The sequence below is a fragment of the Lontra canadensis genome, unplaced genomic scaffold (assembly GCF_010015895.1).
Source record: "Lontra canadensis isolate GAN:19392208 unplaced genomic scaffold, GSC_riverotter_1.0 scaffold34, whole genome shotgun sequence".
Lineage (NCBI taxonomy): Eukaryota > Metazoa > Chordata > Mammalia > Carnivora > Mustelidae > Lontra > Lontra canadensis.
In genome coordinates, this window is record NW_022631028.1 from 16176618 (window position 1) to 16196805 (window position 20188).

At 41.4% G+C, this 20188-nt stretch overlaps 1 protein-coding gene across 3 annotated transcripts in view; it reads left to right on the plus strand.

The window, feature by feature from the left end:
- The window catches only part of ITPR1 (inositol 1,4,5-trisphosphate receptor type 1), a 327538-nt gene that overhangs the window by 202520 nt on the left and 104830 nt on the right, over positions 1-20188 (plus strand). For 2 of the 3 annotated variants that reach the window (XM_032867446.1, XM_032867447.1), the window contains 2 exons: positions 17374-17506; positions 19604-19794. In XM_032867446.1, coding sequence (XP_032723337.1) covers positions 17374-17506; positions 19604-19794 — 324 coding nt within the window. Of the gene's footprint in view, positions 1-3099; positions 3133-10901; positions 10940-12114; positions 12164-17373; positions 17507-19603; positions 19795-20188 lie in introns of all 3 variants that reach the window. The other variant, XM_032867448.1, reaches the window with a different exon arrangement.

Here is a 20188-nt window from a genome sequence, read left to right on the forward strand (position 1 = left end):
TGCTAAACTATCTCTGTTTCTTCTGATCCGGTAGTGGGTATTAAATTTGTCCTGTTCTATTAAGGCTTTTTGAAAATGATTTTGATGATTTGCTGGCTGTTCCTGTTTGACTACAGATGCATGATGTATGGGGCGGGCCAGCTCCTTTAAGGGTGGAAGGAACCCAGAGCCAAGAAACTAACCTTTCTCAGGCAAACCAGTTGGCTTTGGTTGATAAAATAAATGAGGTGTTCTTTGGACTGGTTGCTCAGGGCACAAGGGCAAGTGTGAGGTCATTTCCGTCTTCCTCTCCCAATTTTCCTATTAGTTGTCTCTTCAGTGGAATTTGTCCCATGACTAACACCCTCCTGGGATGTCCAGAATTGTTCTGCCTCCCTGCCCTATCCTGAGTTTTCATGGCCATAGTCTGGTTTGGCATCACTCTGTCCCACTCTTCCTCTGCACACTAGGAGGCCATGGCGGAGAGCTGACGTGACTTACCAAGGTCACGTGGCAAGTGCATGACAAGATCAAGACTGAAAGCCAGGGTCCCAAATTGCAGTGCACTGCCCTTTTGTCCCACCCCTCAGGTGGTGTCCACCCTATCTTTGGGCCAAGTTTTCTTGTCTTCTAAGCCATAATCCTTAAAGAGACATAGATGCCTTTATTTGTCTCTGTTTTCATTCAATATTTAGGATTGTCAAGGTCACAGATGAAAATGAAAGTTGAGATAGTTCTTTATTATCCTGTTAAAAAATGTTGAGATATTAGTGTGCTTGTATAGATCTGCTTGCCTGAAAAAAAAAAGCTACTCAGTACTGCCACCCATATTACTAGACAGACTAAAATGTAGCAGAATCACTGTAACACTGACTTACAGTTTTTAAATGCCTTATGTACCCATTAGTGTCCTAAAGTATGTCTTAAATAAGTCACATTCTTTGAATTCTTATTATATGCCAGCCGCTGTACTAAACATATGTATTACCTTACAGCAGGTCAGCCTCAGAGGTAGCAGTATTGTTATTGTTTTATACATGGGGAGAAAACTTAGGCTCAGAGAGGTTCAGAAACTTGCCTGAGGCCACACAGGAATGGAGGAGCCAGGAATTCAAACCGGAACACTCTGACTTCAGGGTCTTCTCCACTGTATCATTGGTGATTGACAACATCTGAATGTTTGGAAGTCCACCCACAAGTGTAACATTTGAGTTTCGATCATGTTCCATCATTATGTAAATGATATGAGCTAGTGGCTCTGACAGCACTGTGGGTAGCAAAATTTAAACATCAGCTGAGTTGTGATGTCTCACCTAATTGAGAACAGTCTCCACTTGATGCCAACTGGCTTTACAAATTACAGTTGTCCCAGGATCCTCCACAACCTGTGGTTCTGGTCAGGTCCCAAAAGAAAGCCTCAAATCGGTGAGTAGCCAGTGGTCAGTCCTCTGTTCTCGGTCAGCTCCCTGATAGGTGCCTGTCTAAGAACTATCATACAGGAAGCCAAGCTCAAGGCTGCTAGAAGAAGATTATCACAAAAATTTAATCATGCTCATTTAGGAATTTTAAAAAATCACCTTTATTATGTCTCTAAAATGCAAAGGAGCAGCAATGAGTATTTGTCTCTTAGAATGGTAAATATAAATATTAAAAATGATCACCAAAATAACGATGAAATATGTTTTTGTGTGATGCTCCCAATGTCTTGTTGTCCTTTGTATTCAAGGTTAATAAACCTTAAAATGATAACAGGACTTTACAGCTATTCTAGCAGTGCCTACTAAACTCTTCTTTTTTTAAAAAAAATTTAAACTCAATTAGCCTAGTACATCATTAGTTTTTTATATAATGTTCAATGATTCATTAGTTGAATATAACACCCAGTGCTCATCATATCACATGCCTGTTTTTAATCCACAAATTAAACCATATCTTTATTAAAAAACAAAAATAACTTCCCATAGCTAAACATCTCCAAAATTTAATCTGAATCTCTCTATAACTCAAAGAACATCTAAATGCCCTTAGACCTGGCTTGAAAAGAGAGCATAGTTATGTTATATGTTATATATTGGCTTCGCTGTCATCTACTGTAGGTTTTTTTATTAGTCAGAGAGCTTTGGAAAGAAATTCAGAAGCCAAGAATTAATATAAAAGGTTATCTCAGAACTTATTTAAAATCTGTTTTGTCTTCTGAATAGTAGTAGCTGTTTTACTACTAGAGAATTTTTGATCTCAGGTAATGTCAGGGTTTTTTCATACAAATTGACAGTACCTGTTAATTACCAATGCTTCTTTTCTCTAGGTGAATGAACTGTTAGCATTTCCAGCTACCAGGATTTCTATTAAGGAACTTAAATTTGCAAATGTACTATTAACAAAGCATAATAAAAACAACTTGAGGATTATCTCTCACCTTTTAAACAAGCACAATTTTGAATAATGCTCTAGTTTTTTTTTTTCTTTTTCTTGATCTTGATGCTAATCATTTACTTGTTACTAATATCACTTGAATTGGCTCTAATCATCTTTGGGAGAAATGTGCTTTTCTTTTTTTTAAGTCATCAGTAGTTCTAGGATTTGGAGCTTCTGCTCTTAGGATATGTTCTCATGCTATTTGCTGAAATGGAACCTGGTTCTGAGCCCCCCAGAGCCCTATGGAATGGTAAAATGAATCGAAAGAAAGAATTTTCTCCTAAGCTGTGTTGATCCAACTATATCATCTTTGGCTCTCCTCTTTCCCACCCTCTTCCAAATGAACATGGTTCTTGTTTGGGTAATTGGCCCTTGCTCACAGCTCAGTTCAAGTTTTCATATCTGCAAGAGAGGGGGAATGTGCATGTCTCAGCCCCCTTGGGTAAATGACCTGGAAGGTTTGCTACCTGCCAAGTGAACACAGTGTGGCAGCATCCTGCCCCATCCTGAGTGGCGTAGTGCAGAGCAGATGTCACTGTGAGCGATGGTGGTCAGTGCCCCAGTTCCCTGCACCCCTTCAGATGGCCCCCATCTAACAGCACTCCAACGTGGGAGACTCAGCGCTAAGACAAAGTTTCTAACACTTCACTTGCTGATACTTCCTAACATTTCCTTCTTTTTCTCCCCTCTTTTTTTCTTTTCCAGCTCATTTCCATTGATGAATTGGATAATGCTGAGGTCCTAATTTCATTTTTTTTTTTAATGTCCCATGGTGATGTTTCCATGACACCCTTCTAGTGAACACTGTGGTGTGTCCCCCAGTCTCTGCAGCATCTAGTATCTGACTTTGTGTAGTGTGCCTTCTGGGCCTGAGTTGAGTCTTTTGTGTCTTGTCTGAGCATTTCCCATGAGTTTGTTTGCCATTTGTCCTTGGAGATCCCATCAGAATCTAGATAAAGATTTTCTAAACTGTGATAAGATTTCAGTCATTCACTGTTTGGAATCTCATCTAAATTTGTTGTTGATGCTTGTCATTAACCTATCTCTGCAACTCAGTGTTCATACTTACAAAGAGCTGTTCTATCTGGATGCAAAGCCTCAATGTAAAAAGAAATAACTGCATTTATATAGTTTGAAAGGGGTAAAAAACCAAAACACTGTTCTCTTGGTCCACATGTTGGAAAGTATTGAGTATGAGGGATCATATAAAATTTTGTCTAGGTGCACTGTGAATTCCAAAGTGCTCGTTGAGACCGTCTAGCCGCAGGTTTACAATGGGATTAAGAATATACTGGGTCTGTGGCTTTTCATCCAGGAAAACTACCTAGAGGTCAGGACATTGAAATGTTGTCTCGGGGATTCTCTGCTTATGTATCTAATTGGTTTTACTAACCACAGTTACCCTGGGGACCAATAAGTGAAGTCATTTTATTTGGGATTTGGGGGCCCCTGAAATACTGCTTGTTTGGTGAATATTTTTCATCATTCCCTGCCGTATGTTTAGGTGTGAATGCATGTTACACAATTAAAATATACAAATAAGGGAAATTGAGCACCCTGGGAAAACATTTTTTTATTGGACTTTTAAAAAATCCCTTTCCTGCTCTACCTCTTTAGACATCTGTTACTTCCTTTGATAGACCAATTCATACCTTACTTTGGGTGGGATAGAGCTGCCAGAATGAATATGTTTGTCTATTCTAATACCCACCACCATCCTTTCAGAACTATTAAGAGATGGTTCAGATTTACTTAAGGAGAGTTTGAATCACAGACTGAAACCTGAAAGCAAGTGGTTCTGAATTTGGTTCTGTTCCCTCAGGAACGGAGCTCAGAGTGGTTAAGTGACTGGACTTAGCTTGCACAGCTGGACAGTGGCTAAATTAAAGCTAACACACTGCCGGCTCAGCTCCTGTCCTGGTGTGCTTGCTTTTCTACCACAGTAAACTCTGGAAGCACCGACTTTTCCTTAGAGTAATCAAACTTGGATGGGGAGGAGGCCATGTCCTCTGGGATGCAAAGAATGTGAGAAAAGTTGGTACAGTAAAGGCTTAATGAATGGCTCTAACTAGTGATTTTTGGCATTTCCTGGCTCGTTCTTTCTCTTCCTGGTTATTTCTGTGCCAGAAAAATACCTCATGCTGAATTTGCATGTTGGCATCTCTCATTCCTCTTATTTCTACCTGGAGTTGTATATGCCTCCCTGATTCAAAGTTTTCCTCTGAAATACTGAAGTTGTGTTTCTATTTGCTTAAGTACAAATGAAGTCAGGAAAGGAACACCTTCCCTAATCGGAGTCCACAATGTTATTAATACACTGTTTTGCACTATAGTAATCAGTTGATGGTGTTTGCTTGCTCAAGATAGAACTTGGGTCTCCTGGCTGGGAGTTTATTGCTTGCTTATGGAAAGATTCCACAGTTGGAGCAGGTGTGTTTATAATTATACTCTAGGAAATAGAATACTGTCTGTTTATAAAAGAAGAATGTTCTGGCAGCCACTTGGATTCTTTGAAAATTCCCTGAGGAAGCAACTGTGGATCCCCTCTCCATTGTTACCCCTGGCAACTGTCAGAGCCCTGAGACACCAGCACTCCGTCCCCAGTCCCTCAGGCTCTCGGATCTGGTCCCCTAAGCAGAGATGGCTGATTGGCCTTTTTCGTCAATGGCTATTTGGGAAACTGCTGCAGCTCCTGTGGTTTCTCCTCTACCAAGCCTTTTATCAGTGTGTGCTGGTGGAGACCTGCAGCCCACAGCTGGGGTTCAGCAGAAGCTTAATGAGAGTTCATGCTGGCCCATGATACAGGCAAGGCCTCACACCTAACTTGCAAACCAATGTGGAATTCTAAACATGGTGGGGAATAGCCCCTAAAATAGTGTAGGGTGTATATGGTGATCCCGTGAATCCCTGATTGGGGGAGGGCCGCTCCCTTTTGGTGGTAGAGGCCCTTCGGGCATCTCAAGGAAGGAGATGTGCTGTGAATGACTTGTGAAAAAGCAGAGCACCTCTGTGTCTCTGTCAGTGCCCTGAGAAATCAGGGTGAAAGGAGGACAGAGTCATGGAGTCCCTGTAAGGAAAGGGAATGGCTGGAGCCCTCCAGCTGTCTTTTAGAACAAAATTTCATTTGAAACCAGGAAGAGGAGGTTTGGTTTCTTTCTCTTTTTTCTTCTTTCTCCCTTTCTTTCTTCCTTCCTTCTTTCTTTCTTTCCTTCTTTTGGCAAATAAAGAGGCACAGTGTCCATCCTACCCCCTTAATTTTATCTTTTATTTGGGGTGTTGGTTGATGGGGTACAGATTGAGTGGAGGGGATAAGGAAACTACCATACTTGGGTTGGTGTCCCTTCAGCTCGCTCTTTACATTTATAGCTTGATGAATTGTTACATATGTATACACACAAATCAAGATAGGATATGTTTCCATCACCCCCCAAAAGTTCCCATTGCCTACCCATTCTTGGCTTTACATGGATACCAGTTGATGCTAAAGATACTCAGTTATATGACTAATATTTGAAAACCCATTACATTCCAGGCATGGTGTGAGGAGGTAGGACTATGGTGATGCCCCCGAAAAGGCAGTGTCTGCTCTTCTGAAGTCCACAGTTGTGTGGGGGAGATGGCTAGTAGTACAAATTACTGATCAGTGACAGCTGTCAACCATGAGAATTGCCAGAATGGAGAAGTACCTGGGGTTGGGTTATGAGAACCCATAATTTGGGAACTTCTACCTGAGTAGGGAGGTCACCTAAGAGCTTAGGAGGTCAGGTGAGAACAGGTGGGCAGCACCAGCAGCTTTCTAAACTGTCAAGTGCTGTGAATCACCTTTCTGAACTGTAAAGTGCTGTGCGAACCAAACAGATGATTTCAATCCAGTATTCAAACCTGAGGTGCAGTCAGTAAGACAGAACTGCAGTCTGCCTCATTTTCACATATGTGTCTGTGGCAGGGAGCGTGGTGTGTTGGGAAAGCGTGTGCTGTAGCTCAGTGGGGCAAGCAGCATTTCTTCGTATTTGAGATGTGATCCCCATTTCATCACTGTCACTTGGAACCATGAAATCTCCAGCGCCACTGGTGTCAGCTAGCAACCTGGCCTTCCTGCACCGCAACAGAAAAGCTAGAGTGGCATTTCCACTGGTTTAAGGGTGGCTGCCTCCTGCTTCAAGTGAGCCCTCAACTCATCCCACCTTGAGCTTCTTCTGCAACCCAAGGATGCCACCGAAGAACTCTGTAAAATTCAGGAGTGGGGAGAAAAGAGAAACACAAGAATTATTCAGTTTCACCTTCAGGGGGCGTGCTCATGACATCGAACCCAGGCTGGAGGTGTCCTACTTTTTTGCATTGCTGTGAACTGCTGGGTTTGGGCACCTGCCAACATTCAGGCGGTAGTTACATAAGAGCTGCTTTTTTTCCTGGAATTTAGGCTCGCTGCTGATGTGTGACCTTCAGCAGTAATTGCCAATAAACGCAGCAGGGCTGTTTACTGTTAGACACTAGCAAGCAAGCTCAACTCCGAGCACACAGAAGCTGTTGCTGGAGGATTTTGAGGGATGGGGAGGTTGGTTGGGGTGTGTGTGCATGTGTGTGTCTGTGTCTGCGTTTTGATGCTGAGATTATTCCGCGGTGACTGAAATTGTATAATTTAGTCAAGTCAGAATGCGTTTTTTTAAAATGAATTCTGCTCTGGAGTTCCAATGAACGTGTTCTGTAAGGGTGAAACTGCATCATTGGGGCTAAATTTTTACTACTTACTTGGTTCCTAAAAACAAAGGCCATTAATAAAGGGCATTGTGTTAGCAGATGTGAAGGTTTAAAATTGTTCTGCTGAAATGCTAGATCACGTATTTTAGCTCAATTTTCTTTAAAGCTTTCTGGTCGCTCAAGGTGGGTTGCAAAGGCTCAGGAAGGATGGGTCCCAGCAAACATATTAGCAACCTGTCTGCTGTTGGCTAGCTGGTTGGCTTCCCTCCTCTGAGGTTTTGAGTGGGTGAAGAGGAACTGGAGGCCAATTCACGGGTATTGGAGTTCATACATTCCCTTTGATGTGCTGAAGAGGAGGGCCATAGTAATTTGGCGTTTCTTGAACTGTATTCAGCTTCCGCTGGGGATGGTCCATGGAAGAAGACCTCATCTTTCAAAGGAAAATTCTAGAAGCCCATGGTTAATGGAAAGATTTATGTAAATGGCAATGGAAAACAAAAGGTCTTGTTTTTTTATTTTATTTTTTTTATAAGGCTGTGGTCTGCACTATCCTGTTGGAGGCATACGTGAAACGTATGTATGCATGTGAATGGGTACTGTTGTACATACACTGGAAATAGTAACTCTAGGAAGACCAGGGGCTTTTTTTTTTTTTTTTTTTAAAGATGAGAAGGTATGGTATCTTTCATTTATAGTAGAAATCTATCCTAAGATAAAATATTAGGTATGTTACATGTTGTAAGCAAGCATGTCCGTGTCTCACAAGCACATACTTAATACTACTCAAGTACCATGGTTCCAGGGACTTGATTTGTGGTCTCATCCAAGAAGGCTGCTTGGGATTTAGTGACTTGAGATTCATTTTGAATTCCTACTTAAAAGCTAGTCAATTGACTAGACGAGGTCAGCAAAAGATTTCAATTGGCACATATCAGTAAAGAAATACAGAAAGGCAATAGGGTGCAGTAGTGGATTTCCAGGTTCAAAACCAGGCGACATCAGACCACTGTTCATCACCTGCTGGTTTGGGAGGCTCTGCCTTGATTGGAGGTGTCAGCGCCTGGGACTAAGGTCAGGAAGACAAGACTTGTCCAAATTCCGACATGACCATTTTCTCAAAACATACCTCTTTAATGTGTGCTCATTGAGGATGCCCCTTCATGAAAAAAAAAAATTGATATTAAAAATGTGCTGTGAAAAATCACTTCATTATTAAACATTATGTTCTGGTTTGGGCATTATGTAGCTTTTTTTTTAAGATTTTATTTATTTGACAGAGATCATAAGTAGGCAGGGAGGCAGGCAGGGGTGGTAGGCAGAGAGGCAGGCAGGGGTGGGGGGGAAGCAGGCTCCCTGCTGAGCAGAGAGCCCAATGTGGGGCTTGATCCCAGGACCCTGAGATCATGACCTGAGCTGAAGGCAGAGGCTTTAACCCACTGAGCCACCCAGGCACCCCTGTAGCTTTTACCTTATTCGAGCAGTGTAGCTTATTATAAATATGCTTCTGTTTTTCAAAACTTACTGCCATAAAATAACTTCATCCTCAAGGAAATAGAGCTGAAATCCTCTTAGAAGAAAGTACTGGTAAAGGCTCTTGGGTTTTGTTGTTTTTGTTTTGTTTTGTTTTTTGTTTTTGTTTTGTTTTGTTTTTTTGCCAAATCGTGTGCCAGATATGGTTTGGCCTTTGCCATGCCTGAAATCATTTTATGTCCTAGCATGTTGTGTTGTATTTAGGGAACTTGCTGTTAGATATTATGAAATGAAGTTTACTGAAAATATACTACGCATTGTTTAATGTTTTAACTAGAAGAAGTCCTAAAGAATATCTGCTCCAGTCTCCTTGAACTCCAGGTCAGAACGTGGAAGCCCGGAGAGGTTCGGTGCCTGGCTCAGGTTCTCACAGAACCAACGCCTGGATGCGCTTATGGACACATGACCCTGTGTAGCACTCTTGGGTTTTCTGTTCTCTTTTAGGAATGGATAGTCTTTCTATCCACTCTAGTGAATCCTGAGGCTGCAAAGCATCCTCTGTTTTCTTAAAAGGCTTCATGAAATGGTCAAGGAATAAAAAGATAATTCTAATTTAATTATTATTTTGGAAATTAATTTTAAAACAAGCATGACAGTAGTTTAGGGAAGCAGTAGAGTGAGTATACAATCATAAAACATGTCAGAAATCACTGATGTTTGAGTGATTAAGAAATAGCCATACACTACCTATGGGCATTCTAGAAGTATTCACAATACTTCTTCAGACAAAGGGACCTCAAACAAAATTTTAAAAACAAAACCAAACGCCACCACTTGCAATTCAATCTTCTTGGTTTCCTTTAGCTTTTGATTGACAAAGGAGTAGGATAGGGTAGCTCTGTGGGTTCCTGCCATAAACCGATGCCTATAATCTTTTTGTTCTAATCCTGTGGGATCAGTATAAAAGGATATGTTAGTGGGAATGTAGCCAGTGCAAATAGTAGAAAGTAACCTGTTTTTCAATTGGTATCTGGCTGCTCTAAAAAACATGGGTTATTGCTTTAATTCTGCTTTGTCTCATTGTCCCTTCTGCACTAAGGGAGATAGCAAATACTTTTGTACAGTTTCAGTTCTTTAGCCTAGAGCATACAGAATTTTAAGAACAGAGTCTTGGGTTGTGATATTATTTATATCTTGAAAAGGCTTATAACTGATTTCTGTTTTTATTTTCCTTGCCATGTGTCAGCCCTTCCTGCCACTCTATGTCTCCCCACCCCAACATGAAGCTCAAGACTCTGGAGATAATTTTTTTCCCTGAGGCTAGTGGAGTTGTGCTCATGTCTGAAAATTCTTCTGTCCCTAACTGAGTGAGCAGCCCTCCACGTATGCCCCACTGTCCTTGGAGAATGACTTTAATCTTTGTACTTAAAGAGATCTCCTGTATCTTTTCTTCATTTTACCTGTTCAGAAATAGAAAACAAGACAGAAACCGTGAAATTACATAACGACAGTCTTCTATGGAGAACACTTTTTTTCCGTCTTGGGGATCAAACAACCAAAGCGGTAGCACTGGGCTGGGTTGAAACACTACCAGATCTCACAGCGTCAGTTCTTCTGTGCTTTCAACACCTGTTCTGGCTCACCAGCCGACAGCCACACTCTGGCCTCAGCAAGGTCACTCACTTGAAGCGTGAGCCTTGGCCTCATTCCATAGTCGCAAACTGTACCTTGAATGAGCTAGCCATACCTGGTGCGTGACTTTGGTCCAGGGAGATCTGGGTAGGGTCTGGTGGTTACCTCTGACATGAGTCGGTTTCCTGCTCCAAGCGTGTGCCCTGTGGAGGACAGATTCGTGGAGCTGTCTTTCACAGGCTTTGGGGCTCTGGGAAGGGGAGTGCCCCTGAGACCTCTGTTACCAATACCCACCCCACTCCCTCTCCCTCTCCCCCCTTCCTTGGGTATGCACTGTGATGGCTTTTTCTCTCTCGGTGGACAAACAAAGCACAGGTGTGCAGTGGTTCTTCCTTTGGTGTCCTTTTTTTTTTTTTTTTTTAAGATCTATTTCCTTCTTGGTCATTAGTAGTCTTCTGTTTCTTTCCCTATTTTAAATATGTTTCCCTATCTTAGGCCAGTTGGTTTCTTCCATCATGACCACACTGAGTGCAGTTTAAAAGAGAAAATATCTCCTCACCTCTGTTGCTCAAGACCTGGTATAGCCATGTCACCTCATCTTTGATCTTGCCTTCTGTGTCTTGTCCTTGATGTTGGTCTCTGGATTTCTTTGTGGCCCCCAAGATTCAAGTGACATAACTAACATGCTTTGTTTTACTCCCAACTAGCTCCCACAAGCTCCGGATTCGGAGAACTCCACAGAGGTGTGTGTTGCCCACCTATATTTGCAGTGACAGCAAATATGGGTGCTTCTCAGTTATCTTGGTTGAGTGTCTGAGCTGTTGTGGTGAAATTTCTGTCATGGCGGTCGGTGCAGGGGGAAGTCTTCTAGCCGGGCTGGGAACTGATGGTTTCTGTAATTGAGGAGGCTCTCAATGTAGAACGTAAGTTCAGAGTTGCTGGGGCTAAACCAGAGCATGCCTGCCGTGAGGAGATGGGGCCCTCTGAGTGAAGGCTTTCACACAAAACTGTCTCAGTTGTAAAATACTCATCTGAGCAACTCCGGAATGTCAAGACCTTTCTCTTGTTCTACAGAACAGACTCTGTTCTGTGCAGAGGTGATGCAAATTTGAAGTCCTGGATATTAGCGCATGGTTTTGGTGAAAGCTACTAATGAAGTCATGGTTTCGCATTGCATTCTTTCTGTTCCTGTTGCTAACTAAACTTGTTACATGAAGGACTAGAATTAACTAAGGCCTCCAAAATCATAGAGAAGCTTTTTGGAGAGACCTATTTCTAAGTATCAAAATTTACTTTCAGAAGCTCTGCTAAAATCACGGGAGGGTGAAAGCATGAATGAAGTGTATCTCATTTGAGAGAAGTCTAATGAAGATCTTAAAAATAAAATAAACATTATCAAATTGCCGAGTTGCATTGCAGCTGCTTTACGACGATCAGTGTCTAACATGCTGATCAGAGCTCTTCACTGTTCACAGCTCTGATTAGAATGCTGTGAACCGGTGGGTTGGGGAGAGCTGAGAGGCCATATATGTGTGTCTGCTCAGAAGTGTATGCATTGATGTTCTGATGCATGTGCTGTGCAGTTATGCATGTATGAACCGTGAGGACTTGCCCTGTTGGTGTCTTGCATTATAACCCCTTTTGGGGTCCTGTAAAAATACATAATAGAGCATATGGCCAAAAAGTCAGAAACCTCATTTAAATAGTGCATTAGGGTTGGAGACAGGACAGCTGTTAAGCAGTATTCAAAGTAATTGAGCATTCGTAGGTGCCCGGGGAAACATTTTAAAAGGCCTCGAATCCTTTTGTGTAACTCTTAGCTCAGTATGAGCTCTTGGTGTATTTCATTTATGACTGATACTGAAGATGGTGTGTCTGCCTCGTGTTGTACTTAAAATGGAATCTCTGCGTGCTTAGCAGGAGCTTGAGCCGAGCCCCCCCCCTGAGGCAACTGGAAGACCATAAAAGGGTACGTAGTCTTGGACTTTGGGAGCTAATGACCATAACGCCTCCCTCAGCCATGCACTGTAATACAAAGACAGCTTATGTTGGTGTTGATAGTGTTAAAGCATTAATTGGCTCAGGACCAATCACAGCCATTTGTATCAGTGAGGCTAACTGGTGAGTCCACCTATTATCTACCTACTTGGGCCACAGATCCTGCCAGTGTCCAAATGATGACCAGTAAGCTTTTCATGACCTCTCTTCTTTCTGTAGTGGCTCTCTAATTAGGTGAAGTCTTTAAAAAAAAATTTTTTTTCTGTAAGTCACTGATTATCATTACAATTAATTTATAATAAGCAAAAGAAATTTAATAAAAAGTTCATAATTGTATTACTTGCTATAAGGGCAGCTAATGATATAACATTTCCTCTGCCCACTTTTTTTACGCAGGTGTGCATCATGTGCCAATGAACATTTTCTTTGTCCTTGGGATATTCTAAGTTTACGACTTTTGTACCTTGCTGTTGTCATTTAATATTGTCTGTGATGCTTTTCTTTGAAAGTCTGAAAGTTAATAGCTCTCTGAAGTTCCACAAATGAACAAGTGGTTTGTAATATTTTCCTCTGATGAGGAAATGAAGAAATGTGTACATTTCTGGGTAGATTCCTTGAAGGGGCATTCTAAGGCCAAAGCATAGATACTTTCTTTAGGTGCTCATTATGCATTGCTAAACCATTTTCTACAAGGCTTATCTACATCATGAGCATGCTGACCAATTCATGTTACTCATTTTGGGAAGATAAACCAGATATCCTGGATTTCTGAGTATTTATCATATGCCAGTGACCGTGCTAAGACTTTTACATATGTTAACTCATCAATTTAATTTTTGTTAGTGCTGACGTTGACTCAGTGACACAGTCTTCATCCCCATTTCACATTAGGAAACTAAGACACAGGAAGATGGGGTATAACAAAGACTGCCTTGGAACTGTGGTCATCAGTGTCCTGGAGGATTTATGCCTGAGATAAATGGGTGGCCCATGTACCTTTGTTCTGCTCATAGAACAGAGCCCTGCCCAGCCCCTGCCCAGTCCCACCACATCCCAAATTCTTTCCATTCTTTTGTGATTGTAATTTCTCAGGCTATGACCAAAGAGTAGTTCCTGTGGAGCTTTCCCCTCCAGCATCCTGGATCTCTTGGCAGTTAGTCAGCCAAGAGCCCCTGTGCATTCCTGTGTTTTCCATACATGCCTGTCCTTTAACAATTACCATGGGCCTTAGAAGTACCTGGTAAAGACCCAGAGCCATCCCTCATGCCCCAAGTTCTCAGGAGTCAGAGTATTGAATGCTACTTAAGGATGTAAGCTTTGGAATTAGAAAGAGGTTCAAGCCTTCCTGTGCCAAATCCTAGCTGTGTGATTTAAAGCAAGTGATTGACTCACCCTGTTCCTCAGTTTCTTCTGCTGTAAAATGAGGATACTAATGGTCTCCGCCCCTTAGGACTGTCCTACTGAGCTGTGCATGTGAAGCACTTAGCACGGTGGCTGGATTATGACAAGGAATATTAACTATTGTTACCTTGCAGACTGACATGTTTCAATTGATATGGTAGATGATAGTAGCAAAAGGAAGGTATTTTTAAACTGAGGCGTGACCTTAGTGCTGACTAAGGTGTGAAAGGCTCACCACTCAGGTGAGAGGCTGATCTTTCCTGCAGCACACGGTTTTCAAGTGGCTGGAACCTAGGAAGCCAAAAAGGTCACTTTTTCTCTCCTGTTCGTATGTGGCAATATTAACTCCTTAGTGCCTTGTTTGGCACTTGGCTCTGTCCCTATATATCATTAGCCACTTAGTCAAACTGATAGAAATGAAACTTGTTTGAACCAAACTGCAAGATAGAAGCTTGATTTCATTACTCCCCGTCACTGAGTTACCATTTTCACTGTTCTAAGATGACACTTACTACAAAAGAAACTGTTGGCCTTTGCCTTTTCTCAGTCTTAGATTATAATGTGTGTGTGGAATTTCTTACCAGAGAAAAACATCTGATATCTGTTTGCATACTATAGGTGTAAACTTCTGGAAAAAAATTAAAAAAATTTTTTTAAAGGGTTGCCTGGCCAAATGTTAAAATTGCAGAAATGACATTATTTGCAGTCTTTTTTTTTTTTTTTCTTTTTTCCCTTTTCTTCAATCAGGTTTCTGATCTTAGTACGGTGCGAGAGGTCTTGTGCTCTTGAGTAATTTATATCATGATGATTAGGAAGGCTTTTGTCTGCAGATTTTAATTTTTCCTAAATTAAACCACTGGCTCAGAAAACAGAATTTTTCTCGAACCTAAGTTTTTACACTAGGGATTTGCATAACTTTTTATAATGTTGTCCATTTTCTTTTTCCCTTTTTACCTAAAAGTATCAGTCTTTATTCTTTCAGAAAAGGAATAAATCTCAACTTGTTAAAAAAAAAAAAAAAAAGAAAGAAAGGCAAGTCCCACATGCTCTATGGTTTTTTTCCTTTGCAGCTTAAACTTTTGTGTGTGTGTGGAGAGAAGGTGAGGTGAATATGAAAAGCCTTATAATTAAGAAGGAAAAAAATAAAAGTTTGTAGGGTAGAATGTATGTGTGTGTGTTTTTCCATAATTAGCACATTTCATGATATTCTCTTATGGGGGAAAAATGTACCATTTGATGCATCAGTTGCTATGGTAACTGCTAGGGTTTTTCTGTGGAAGGAGAGACAAAATGGTAATGTGAGATCCCTTTGTAACTTCAGTTGGCATCCAGGCTGCATAAATGTGAAGTTCCTGTTCCTGGAGTCCACGTGTTCCCAGACGGCATGTGTTCCTTTCTTTACCTCCCGCTCGCTTGATTGCAAACTGACCATTGCCCTCAAGCTAAAGAGTGGAAAATCTGAGTTGCTCCTGCCTGAACTGGAATTGACTGTAAAGTCTATAGTTGACACTTCCTTTAAGACGTGTGTTTGTTGGTTGGTTGGTCATGGTCACCCTGCCTTTGACTTGACCATTCATCCCTGCCATCTTCCAGATGCTTGCCAGGATGGTGACATTGGCTGTCTTTAGTGTTTGCAGCTCATAGGTCTCAGCCCAGCCATCTATCTCTCAGACAATGTTCCTGTGATGCCCAGAAGGATCCAGTTAGAGAATTAGATGGTTTACTGCCAACCATTTCCTATCATGGGAATTCAAAGACTGTATGTTATTGAAAGAAAATCAAACTCTACACCATTATGGTGAAAAAAAGGAAATCAAATTTAATCTCCAGTTACATTCAGCATGGAGGTAACGTTTTCTTTGCCCCTTTTCTTTCTGGGTTGGCTTCCATGAATGATCTTTTGAAATTTATATTTCTCTCCTTTCATGAAGTCAGCCTTTCAAATCCCCGTGCTCTCAGCGACTGCGTTGGAGAGCATCTGTGTGTTTGTATTGGTGCTGGAGACGTAAACACCAGCAAAGCTATATCTTTATACCAAAGTGTGGTTTTCTGAGCCATTAAAGAATATTATACCAAATGCAATCTATTTAAAAAGTACATGAAAACCTCATAAATAGCTTCCCTATTGGAAGCCCTCTCAGAATGTTGTATTTACAGGCAGCAAGGTGGGTGACAAGTCTCACGAGCTAATAGATGCACCCTCCTTTGCTGAACTACAGTGAAAGACCTATTTGTGGGTAGAAAGGAGAGAAGAAAATAGAGATTTTCCCATTTCCTGAACTCCTATTTATCCCATCCCAGCTTGTCCCTGGAGTCTTTGACCAGCAGCCTGAATTAAGAAAGAAGAAAAACTTGGCAGCATAGCCCTGGGACCTTACGTGATTTTTGACACTGAACTAAGGAGTTTTCTACCTTTCTCCTTTGTTCGCTGGTCCCACGTGCCCCTTGCACCCCAGCCTCTCTGCCCCTCTCAGGTCCCTTCCTGCTCTCCCATCTGCTTCCTCCCATCTTATTTTTCAGACACCCCACTTGAAGTCTCCAGACCTATTCTTGGAGCTAATTCACAAATCACTTTAAATTCTACTGACTCGTGTTCCCATTGCAAGGCTCTTCAGAAGAACTCTTGAGCCTCTATTTTAGACACCCGCTATATCTCAGCACCCTTCTGTCTGCTAGACGTCTCACTCACCTCTCCTGGTGAGGTGTCAGAGGAACTCCATGTCTTACTACTTTGTCCCTGGGGAGAGTCTGGGGGAGAACCATACAGCCTCTGACTTTCAGAAACTTCCAGACCAGGAGGCGGCCTGGGAATCATTTAACAGGACTGACCGTAGAATAGAGCTGAGAATGAATCCTGCTGCTCTATGCTGTTTCGGGCTACTTTGCTAATGTCCCCTAGTGTTAGGGAACAAATCATGGGTTGGTTTATTTATTTATTTATTTATTTATTTGGTTGGAGTTGTGGGAGAGAGTAGTTCTGTCTTCTGTCCAAGGTTCCTTTGATAGTTATATTTTTTAAAACACAGTATTATGGAAATGTTCAAATATATACCAGAAGAACCAGAAGAGTTAGAAGAACCCGAGAATGCACATTCCTAACTTGGCTTCAATGACTATCAACTCGTGGTCGCTCTCATCTCATCTGTATCCATACCTATTGGCCTCCCTTATTATTTCAAAGCAAATGTCAAACTCATTTCATTCATGGTGCTTATTTTTTGATTGGCATGTCTGATATCTGCCCCTACTTTATTTCCTATAGCATTATTTTTTCTTCACCACTCGACCCATTGACTATTTCTATAAGAAAGGCTTACTTTCAGCTCATTAAATCATGCAGTATTACTTTTATATCTTATTATTTTCTTACAATACTGGGAATAAGCCCTATGTCTGGGGTAACATTTTCATATTGCTGTGTGAAAGGTGACCTGTAAAATTCTCATTTTGTCTGAGTTTTATTGGCTTACCCCAAAGGGACTTTTTTGTTTTTGTTATTGTTAGTTGTCCTTCAAAATTAATGTTCTGTGTTTATCACTGAGAGAGAGAAACTTCAGATATTTAATATTCTAGATTGCTGCTTTTTTTAATGATGTGCTTTCCTGAGAAAATATTGAAGAAGTTAACTTCAGAGTTTCCAAGTGCTTTTATTAATAATTTATTTTTTCACTGAGTGAAACTGAGCCAATTATAACTGAGTACCCCCATGTTTTTTGAGTATTAGTAGCTCAGTTATGCATTAAATTCAGAACCTGATTTCATTATCCTGTTTGAATTAAGGGTGAGGCGCTCAGGCAAATTTTGGTCAACCGTTACTATGGAAACATCAGACCTTCAGGAAGAAGAGAAAGCCTCACCAGCTTTGGCAATGGCCCGCTGTCACCAGGAGGACCCAGCAAGCCTGGGGGAGGAGGTAGGCTGTGTGGTGTGCTAATTAGCTGCACGTGTGAATTGAGTGTGCCACATGAGAGCTGTATATTTCTCCTTAACAGGTTGAAACTAACAGATGAATTTGGGTGGCAAGTGTGTTTTCTAGCAACTTGTTTTGTCTTTGGTCTACCATCAAAGTGATATCTAAAAATATTTCCCTGCAGTTAGATGTTGGCTAAGTCTTTTGCCCCCCTTTCTAGTACAGCAACCCTCTGGATGATTTTTGAATGACTCAAGGAACTTGATTTTAGTGCCCATTTTCTTGTGCTCATGAGGATTCATTCTTCCCATTAAATAACAATGGTGTTAGCAGTAAGGATGGTGGAAGCTCCTCACTTTTTTTTTTATAATAATAAAAGGTGTATAATAATGATTATACACCTACCGAATGCCAAGGGCTCTCCCAAGCATTTGCCCTTCTTGTTTGCTCCTCCAAGTACCCCATTTTATAGCAGACACTCTTGTTAGCCCTTTTTAAGAGAAAGAAAATGGAAGCTTGTTAGTGACTTCTATAATTTGAACCTAAGTATATCTAATTCTAATGCCTATGCTGTGTCCCTCCCAAAATCTTAAGAGAGTTTACCCAAAAAAAAAAAAAAAAGGAAAGAAAGAAAGAAAAGTCCCTATAGAATTGCTTTAAAAAAATCCTCAAAGAGGTTGCAAAACATTGTAAACACAGTTACAGGCAAAAGTTGGAAGAACGCTGAACTCAACTGTGGGTGTTGGTTTTGGTTTTAAGCCGGTGGTGGGGGGGCAGGAGTTCAATGCTCGCTGGAAGCACAGATGTGAGTTGACTGATTCCTTGTCTATAATGATGACTGTTATGCACTCTAGGTTTTGGGGACATGCTGTAGGTAGAACCAGAATACTCGGTGATTAATGCAGTTATCCTAGCTGTTTCTGGGAAGGGATTTTGAGTTTTTCACCAAACGAAAACTTGGAGCACACCTCACTTCATGGGACTGTACAGCTTTGGTGAAGATAGGTCTCAAAGTACCCCAGGAACAGGACCTTAGCATTTCATCTGCAAGTTGAATTCTCAAGGGATTTCTCAAGAAGTTCCTCGCATAATATCTCAAAACTATTTCTCTTTACCTTCTGTAGTGGGGTCATTCCACAAAATATGTGAAGCCCTGGGGAGGCCTTATGAGAGTGTTTTAGAAATGCATCAGAGACTGTTTCTGCTTTAAAAAGCTATAAGAGAGAAGAGACACAACCCAATTTCTACTTGCTTTATGGATATAATGGATCTAGGTAGTCAAGACAAGCAGTGCAAAGGAGGTGGTGTTTGAATTGAGGTCTGTGGAGAAGGACTGACAGATGATTTTCTTCTCTCTGAAATCGATTGGTCCATGTCCCCATGTACATTAATGTTTCAGTTGTTGCCAATAGTAATGCAAGGCAAGTTCTTATGTAGGCACTTTGTAAACACAGTTGGAATCCATTCCACTAAACGACCTAGGCCCTATCTGCTTAACTTTTTTCATGTCATCTCAAGCTCAGTAGGGATAGGAATTTCATCTGTTTTCACTCTCCAGCCCCAGTTCTTGGCTCCATGCCAAGCACTGAGTAACTATTTTTTGAATGAATGAATGAACAGATAAATTATGTGAAAGGTTGAGTTTGGGGCAAGAGTGGGTTTCTTAGAAACAGGGCTAAAGTGATTATTATAGGCTATATTTTTTTAGGAGTGTTCTAAGACATGTATAAGTTGAGTTTGTTTCTTGAACTCAAAAGTTGTTTTTTAATAATTCTTCACCAAGTCATTGTATTTTAATGTCAGGGAGCGTCTTGGCTGGATGGCTGTGGGTCTTTTGCTGGAAATACGTCATTCCTCATCTTACCTACCTGCATTGAAATACCATCTCTCTTACAAGCTTGGTGTCCTCCTCAAAGACAAGTGACTTCATCTCTGTGCTAATAATTAGTATCTTCCTTGTGGGGTCCTTAAGAAGTTTCTAATACTAATTGGAAGGAGCTAATACTGTTAAACCGTTCAGTGCATTAAATGTTGTTACATAGTAAGTATGCAGTACATGCTCTGATTGTGGTTAATAGGAGCAATGTTCCATCCTCCTAGGGGGAGGCTCTGGGTCCAGTTCCACGAGCAGGGGTGAGATGAGCCTGGCTGAGGTTCAGTGCCACCTCGACAAGGAGGGTGCCTCCAATCTGGTCATTGACCTCATCATGAACGCATCCAGTGACCGAGTGTTTCATGAAAGCATTCTCTTGGCCATCGCCCTCCTGGAAGGAGGCAACACCACCATACAGGTAAGAAGGCAGCTTGCTGCTGTGTGACATCCCTACTGAGAGGGAAGAGAATCTGTTTTGAGAGCCAGGCACCTGGGTGGTACCAAGGCTCTTCTATGATGGATGGCTCATTCCTAGAGCACAAAATTCTGTGCTTATGAGAAGCAAATTCTACTGGTATTTTCCTTGGTCTTTCAGTCATAATTCAGAATTGGTTTCAAGACAGGAGTTACATTTGAAAGCTGATAAACTGCTGAGGATGTGTAAAGAAAATCGATCCAAGATCTGGGGCATGGTGGGAAGTCCATAAATGTTGTTTGTGCAATGAGTGATTGAATGAAGTATACTTACAGTTTTTATCCCAGATCATAGACAGTCCCCCTCAGAGGATGACCAAAAAGGAGTTTGGGCTGTG